Source organism: Akebia trifoliata, chromosome 12, assembly GCF_017979445.1.
Source record: "Akebia trifoliata isolate Shusen 1 chromosome 12, ASM1797944v1, whole genome shotgun sequence".
NCBI lineage: Eukaryota > Viridiplantae > Streptophyta > Magnoliopsida > Ranunculales > Lardizabalaceae > Akebia > Akebia trifoliata.
In genome coordinates this window covers 1,313,269-1,321,302 of record NC_141386.1, presented here as the reverse complement: position 1 = coordinate 1,321,302, position 8,034 = coordinate 1,313,269, and the positions used below count along the sequence as shown (strand labels likewise).

General features: G+C 35.5%; 1 protein-coding gene across 4 annotated transcripts; it reads right to left on the bottom strand.

Moving 5' to 3' along the window:
• Positions 1–1,833: 1,833 nt before the first annotated feature.
• On the bottom strand, positions 1,834–7,770 carry LOC147388497 (eukaryotic initiation factor 4A-15). 4 transcript variants are annotated; one of them, XR_015170452.1, is made up of 6 exons: positions 7,609–7,770; positions 5,252–5,321; positions 4,923–5,029; positions 3,992–4,422; positions 2,215–2,902; positions 1,834–2,056 (listed from the first exon to the last, which is right to left on the bottom strand). XR_015170452.1 is itself a non-coding variant. In XM_086417692.1 (6 exons), exons 2-5 carry the CDS (start codon positions 5,317–5,319, stop codon positions 2,267–2,269), a joined length of 1,242 nt encoding a protein of 413 aa, XP_086273818.1. In that variant the 5' UTR covers positions 5,320–5,321; positions 7,609–7,770; the 3' UTR covers positions 1,834–2,056; positions 2,219–2,266. The 4 variants fall into 4 exon arrangements, 3 of the variants coding, with proteins under 3 accessions (XP_086273818.1, XP_086273817.1, XP_086273819.1); XM_086417692.1 differs by having other exon boundaries at positions 2,219–2,902; XM_086417691.1 differs by having other exon boundaries at positions 1,834–2,902.
• Positions 7,771–8,034: the final 264 nt, after the last annotated feature.

The following is an 8,034-nucleotide window of genomic DNA, read 5'->3' as shown; positions in this document are numbered from 1 at the left end:
AATCCTCTGAATACACGCATATTGAACAAGATGAAAAAATTCATGAGGGTGGTCAATGAAGGAATTTGAACTCAAGACCTCTCCATTTTTAAAAATATATCCAAACCACTGCGCCCAATGCTCATTGGTTTGGTGCAATCTAAGACCTCTTGATTGCACCTAAAAAAAAAAAAGAGTTAGTTTCTAATTTTAGGATTAGTAAACTTAAGACAATGTCGAGAAGTGGAAATGGTTTTGAGTGCATGAAGCACTTAGATTTGCAAAGTTGCATGAACATTGTCTACTTCTTTTGATTGAGGACTCTAGCTACATTGTTAATGCGATTCAAGGTGTGGTAGAATGTGATTGGAAATATACGTACACTAGAATTTGCCCATGCCTATAGCACATATATTAGTACACATCCTCTTTAGGGGATAAGCCCAAAAAAAAAAAAAAAAAAAAATGAAAAGAAATTATTAAAAAAAATTAAAATCAAGATATAAAAAATGAACAATAAACTGAATAAAAGAGAATATATAATAAAGTTACAAGAAGTAGAAAAGAAAAATAATAAAAATGTGATGTAGATAGATAGGACATTTGTCCTACCATAAAACTGTAGTTGAAAACACGTTTTTCCCCACCACAAAAAACATAAAACTTTAACTATCCAATTGTGTTTTATAATATAAATGGCAAGAGCCGTCAAAAAACTAATGGAGTGTCTTACAAGATAGTCCGCTGTGGAACAATAAGTAGGAATATTTTTTGTTTTGCTTGATTGTAATAATTTGCCAAGTTAGTTGGTAAGAATCTTACAAGTTGATGTATCTTGCAACTATATAAATGATTGAGCTTAATATTAGGGTTGGGTCCCATTAAGATTCAACTCCGCCTGATCATCTTTTTAGAATCCTAAAGCATGATGCGATGCCATGTGATTGTAATGGAAAAAGTTCTATCAACTTCTAAAATAAATAAATTCAAAACTACATTATTTTTCCCTATTGAATTTTATTTTTAAAGTTGAGAGCTCCATGGAAGATTTATAGCCATCCATGTTAAAAACATTAGATCAAGCCCAAAATTTTCTCCTTTTTTATTTTCATCCGATTAGCACATTGCTAATCCATTTGATCTCAACGACACTTGGTAAGAGTTCAAATCTTACCAAGGAAAGTGGTTTTCAAAATATGTTGCATTAATCTTCTACTATGTCAAACCACAATTTTGAAACCCCATTAAAATTGGTAGATCCTTGGATGGGTCTTAGGTTGCAAAAACGGGACCTTAGCACATTTTTGAACGTTTGGAAATCTGCAAATATTTCTATAAGTGCACATTCTTGCACCTTGAAAACAAGTCAAACAGCCAAAATTTGTATCCAATCCTCTGCAGTTTGTTACATTCATTCCATTGGAAGATAAAAAAAAGATAGAAGAAAAAAAATTGTCAAAAATTATTCAATGCAATATCAAGCTTATTTAAATTATCTTAATAGCAAATCAACTGCAGAAAGTACTATGGCTGACATTATTTTGTTAGGGGACCAGAACATCATCAAATGCTGCAATATCAAGCTATTTATATAAAGAGTCGTCATACAGGAGTAACATTGAAATTGACATTGTTTGGCGCATTGGTGTGCACAGAACCATAGATGCTTCTCGCTCGTATCTCAATGAAAAACATCTATGGTAATGTAGACATGTCCATGTCAGCAATGTCCCAAACGATGTCACTTCAGCATTTTCCTTATGTAAAATATCAAATACCATCTAATGTCCTAGCTATAGCAGAGAATCAAAACAAGTCACTCAACCTCAACAAATCAGAAAGCAAACAAACATATATCAGTTAAGGAAAAAATCCTCAATAAAGATACAAACCAAAACTACACAAGGACCAGTTATGGAGGGAGTCCAATCTCCAACATAAATAATAATATATCAAGTTTTAGTTCTTACATAATTATCCACTCTTGCATTAAAAATTAAAAACCAAACTTGAAAAAGATAAACAATCCAACCTAGCCCTTCTTGGTTATGAAAGTCGTAAGATACAAAACCCTTACCTGCCACAAAATTTGCAATAATAGATACATTCAGACACCGAAAATGTGTGATTCCACATTGCAAATGCACAGGACCCATATCGATTGACAGAAAAGTTCGAAGAAGCTAAATTAAGGATGCTAGACAATAAAAAAGAAGGGAAGTAAATAGCACGCACTTACTAAATAGAGAGAGAGAGAGCCCGACCGATACACCAAGAAAAAATCTCATCAAAGTAGATCAGCAACATTTGAAGGCAGCTCCTCGACAACCACATTATAGAACCTTTGGATGTCAGACAGCATCCTCTCATCGTCGTTCGTCACAAAATTGATGGCAACACCTTTCCTTCCGAAACGTCCACTACGTCCAATACGGTGGAGGTAGTTCTCTGGCTGTGTAGGGAGATCATAATTTATGACAAGGGATACTTGTTGGACATCGATACCACGAGCCAAGAGATCAGTAGTGATGAGAACACGAGATGACCCAGATCGAAATTCACGCATGATAATGTCTCTGGTGTTCTGATCCATGTCTCCATGGGTAGCAGAAACTGTGTGATCACGGCTCCGCATCTTGTCAGTCAGCCAATCGACCTTGCGTCGGGTATTCACAAAGATGACACTTTGGGTGATAGCCAGGGTCTCATAAAGATCACAAAGTGTCTCGAGCTTCCATTCCTCCTTGTCAACGTTGACGTAAAACTGCTTGATACCCTCAAGAGTGAGCTCATCGCGCTTCACTAGAATCCTCACAGGCTTGTTCATGAACTTCCTTGTGATCTCAAGAGCTTCAGGTGGCATTGTGGCGGAGAATACACCAACCTGAACTTTTGAAGGGAGGAGCTGGAAAATATCATAGATCTGATAGCATGAAAATTGAACATTAGACAAGATCTTTACGAAAATTCCATTAAAAGCTAACAGAAAACAACTCCATGTTCAATATAGACAAGTATAAAATATACATATGGAATGAGGCAGATACACTTCTGAAGTATAAACTTAAATAGTTTAGAGATCGGGACTTTCTTTCTCTATGAAGAGAAAACTCAACCTCTTCTCTCTTTTTCGCCAAGAACCAAAAGCAAGTGTGAGTGAGGAGCTTGTTATGGAGGGAGAGAGACATTCTTTTCTTCTTGCTCATGACAACAGCAATCTATGGGTTGCTTCTTTGTGTGTATGACAGAGCCATATCTACTGATATTAGTAATTTGATCTCAGCTTGGCACCCAAGCAAGACGGTGATCCAAGTCTATGTTACCTGATTCGTGGGTTCACTCAGTTCAAATTCGGGTTCACGGTTCATGGTTTGCCAATCAAGAACAAACCCGGTTTGTGAGTGTAGACAGAGATGAGGATATTTGAATGTTGAAGTGATGAGTAGAGTCAAAAAGATTTTGAAGATGGTAGGAGTAGGACATTTTTATTTTCCAAGTTGAAGATGAGGGTATTTGGTCATTTGCCATCAGTCAATTAATAAAGAGGAAGGTCAAAGGAGTATGCTATGAGTTTGAAATCTTAGGGAGTATCTGAAATACTATCAATATGCGGAAAGGGGGGGTTGCATAAAATAATGGAGTTCGTCTGGTTCGCTGCATTTCACGAACCAAGAGCGAACAGTACCGTGAACTGGTTTGGTTAGAACCTGTTCGCGGTTTGGTTCCTTAATAGCGAATTAGGTAAGTTAGATCCAAGCAAGTTGAAGGATTATTACCAGTTACCAAATCAACTTGACTATAATTTTAGACATTGAATTCTGTGAATTATATAGGAGTGGCAATAAAACAAAATGGACATAAGTGAGCAAAATAAAGTACCGCCAAATTTTGATAAGGTTCTGAAAAAGAGAGGAAGGCAGGAAATGACAAAAATCGATATAATTGGCGTAGAAAAGCAGAAATTATTACCAAGAAAAACAAGAAAGGATTGATGCAAAGGTAAAGAAATGACCTGATCCTTGAAGCCTCTTGAAAGCATTTCATCAGCCTCATCCAATACAAACATCTTAATGTAATCTGGGCGAAGTGACTGTCTCCGCAACATGTCGAACACACGGCCAGGGGTCCCAACAACAACATGAACACCACTTGAAAGAATGCGTTGATCCTCACGAACACTTGTTCCACCTACACAAGCATGAACTTTCACACCCAAATAATCACCAAGTGCTCGCATAACCTTCTCAATTTGTTGTGCAAGCTCTCGAGTAGGTGCAAGAACCAAGGCCTGGCATTCAACCAAACCATAATCAAGCTGCTGGAGAATTCCAGAGCAGAAAGTAGCCGTCTTTCCAGTTCCAGACTGTGCTTGTTGAATCACATCAAGTCCCTTGCAGAAGGGAACAATTCCTCTCTGTTGAATTGCAGAGGGCTTCTCAAATCCTTCAAAATTAATTAAAGAACAAATTTCAATAGTCTATCATAAAACATAAGGGATAAAAGGCTTAAATGGGATAAAACATGAGAAAAATTCATGAAGCTATGCCACATGAAACTCCAAACTTCCTCGTCAATCTATTATCAACCAGGAGCATATTGGATTTTCGTTATAAAAAATAAATCAGCCAAACCAGATGAGCCAAACAATCTCATAAATGGATCTTTAGCAAAATCGGATGAGCAGCCAACAATCACATAAATGGATCTTTTATTCTAGAAATCTAACAAAAGAAGTCCATTTATCAGATCCTTGGGACCATTTTATCAGGCTGAGTTCTGGGTCTAGATCACCTGTGAGGACCCGTCAACTAAGTAATTGAGGTCCCCATATGTGATTATACACCTAATGTATGGAAAACAATGAAGCTTCAAGTTTTACAATGAGTCTGCCAGGAAATTCCAACTCCAAAATATAGCAAAACGTAGGAAACATTAAGATCTACCGTAAGCATAGATGCCCCTCAAAAGATTCTCCTGCAGACCCATAGCATCAAAACTTTCAAATACCTCATCATACGATGTAAAGAAATCTTGTCCGTCTGCAGAAAGCCTGTTTCGATCCATTCATAAAAATTATTCATCGCTAAAAACAGCATATATTTCAGTATGAGTGAAAGCAGCAACCCATCATGTAAAGTAACCATGATATATTCAAAAAAAATTATTTTTTCACCTTATGAAGCATGTAAAGAAAGTAAAAGGAATGCGTACACCACAGTCATTGCATCAACAAAAAAATTCAGGATAAAAAAAAATTAAATGCAAAACTTACAATTCATTCATTTTGGTATCAAACTGTCGAGCATCGAATTGTGCTCCATCTGGTGCCAATCCCGCCATGACTGTAAACAATATGTCAACAGTTCATCAACAGAGGTAAGGCAAAGGAAGCTTCTTTTAAGTAAAAAAAGAAATGAGCTGAATAATTGATAAAGAAAACTGAACCAGGGAAACACTCAGACTAAAGCACAAGCTTCATATGGATCGTGTCAATTAAACCAATAAAATAAAAGGCCAAAAATCAATTTATCAAAATCTTAAAATGAAAATGTTGAGTGAGACAGCTTCGGAATCAAAGGAGGGAGATGATTAATGAATTTAACTTTGAAGATCTATCAGCCTTGCTGTTGGAAATTAGTTGATGAAAGGTTCTTCCAAGTCTAGTTGAGAAAATATCCTGAGCACAACTTCCATCATTGATATCAAACCAATTGAGAGAAAAAAAAAGTCTTAACTGGATGAGTACTAGGAGTCGATCCAAGGTGACAAGTTAATTAATTTATGAGCAACAAAACTTCATCTCAAAACAATTCCACATGTTTTACATAGTCCCTTTGTGTTTTGACTATTTGTCAATATCTAATCTTTATTTTTTCCGGAAAAATAAAAAAGAGAGAGAAGTTATCCAATTCAACAAATGAAATCTCCAAAAATATCCACCAAGCATGAATCGAGCACCAAGAAAGTAAATATACTGAATATAATTTCTTAGCAAGAATTAATGGGAAAAGACAACACAGATGTCTGGAACATGAATTTTGGAAATCACACTGAAGAACCTGCAAAGATGGAGAGGCAAAAACACGAAAATCTTAATTTTTAAGTTGTCAAAGATGAAACTAACGCTCATGCCCAGAGGGAAAGGAAAACAAATGACAACTTTAGTACACAAAAATAGCCTCTTGTCAACGGCAACAAAGAATAAAAGGAATAGGCATAAAAGCATGTGAAACTGTAGTGTATCATATAGAAACTTTCAACTACCATGCCAGTTGCTAAGGCTTCTTTATTTCCAATAAAAATAAGAGCAACTCCAACAAGTCTTCAAATGAAGATACCTTGTTTATATCACTGTTCATGTCATCAATATAGAGGGGAGAAATTTTTTGAAGGACCTCTCTCTATCATTGTTCACCTTCTTTAAATACTTATTACATCCCTTTTTCAAAAATGCCATTTTTGACTTCTCTTTTCATGGAACATGTTTTAAGTAACTTTTTTGTCCCCTACCTATTATATTCCCTTTTTTTTCTTTCAGTGAGTGAATGGAGCTTTAGAGAATGAATAGTGATTTAAAGATGGGGCTAGTAGGAGTTCAAAGTGGTTTAGAGTCTTCGAATTTGAAGAAGAAGCCAATTCGAAGAACGAAATTGAAGACTTGGATTGGAGATGCTCCAAAGCACTTCTTGTTTAATAGAAAGAGAATATATCAAAGCCATGACCTAACCATGCATAACTCGACCCAAACCACCTTCACGACCTTATTCTATACATAATAAGAGAAAAAAATAAAAGCAAAACCAAGATCAACAAAAAAATGCTAAAAAATAAACATAAAATGCAACAAAGCCCATGCGAAGCAGGTGGTAACTCATACCACGGGCAAACAAATACAGAGCATATTAGAACACTATTTAAAAAGAAAAACAAAATCGAGCCTTGATGGTGATTAAATAGAAACAATCAGATTTAGAAAAAAAGCTAGAAACTTTCATTAAGTTCAGACTCATATTAGCATAATATATTTCAAAATTATGCTAAAAGCTTGCAACTGAGATCATTGGGGCGATTTACTTACTTCCACACATCGCAGAAGTTTGTAGACAAAAATAAATTCATAAAAAGTCCATAATTTCAAGTAATTTTATAAAAGTAGAGATATTTCTAATAGAAGCATCTCTTCTCCATATTTTTATAAGAACATACGAGATCCTTCAAGCTATAATGGAAAGCTTTTACAGATCCTAACCGTAACATCATACATGAATTCGTTCAGACAAATCGATCATCAAAACCTAACCCTAAGTCGACATAAAATCAAACATAATCAAGGAAAGAAACAAAATTTCAAACTAAAACCACTTAATCAACCCCAGATCGCATCCATGGCCATAAAAAATTCAACAGAGATCGATCTATCAAAAACAGTAAAATTTCCACCAATATCCATAAAAAACAGGCTATGAAACACGATTCAATGACAAATAAATTTCATAATTAGCAAATCTACACCAAAACACAGCAATAACAAATAAAAATAAAAACCAGATTTGGATAATAAATAGCAATTCTATCCAAGATCGAGTGCAGAAAATCGAGAAAAAACAAGAACTAAATTACCAAAACAACCTGCTAGTGATCAAAACTGAAGATAATCGATGGAGAAGAAGAAGATTGACGGGCAGAAGAGATCGTTAGCGTTCGAGCTTTTTAGGGTTAGGGCTTCCCTAACTCCTCGGATCACCGCCGTGGAGTTGAGGAATTGAAGTAGAAAGAGAGAGAGTGAAAAAGGAGGGTTTTCGATATATATCTCGAATCTCGAGGCTTCATCTCTTTAACTTTTTGTGTTGAAGTCCCTGAATTTACCCCTGCGATGTTATATTATTACTATTTTCCGATTTAGAAGTGGTACCCTTTGACCTGTCTCTTCTGTGACAAACCAATCTAAAATGACTTAAATACCCTCATTTTCATCTTCTAAAAAGAATATAACACTTATCATCTACAACTTTAAAAAAAAAACCTTTTACCATACTCTTCAACCTTAAAGATTCT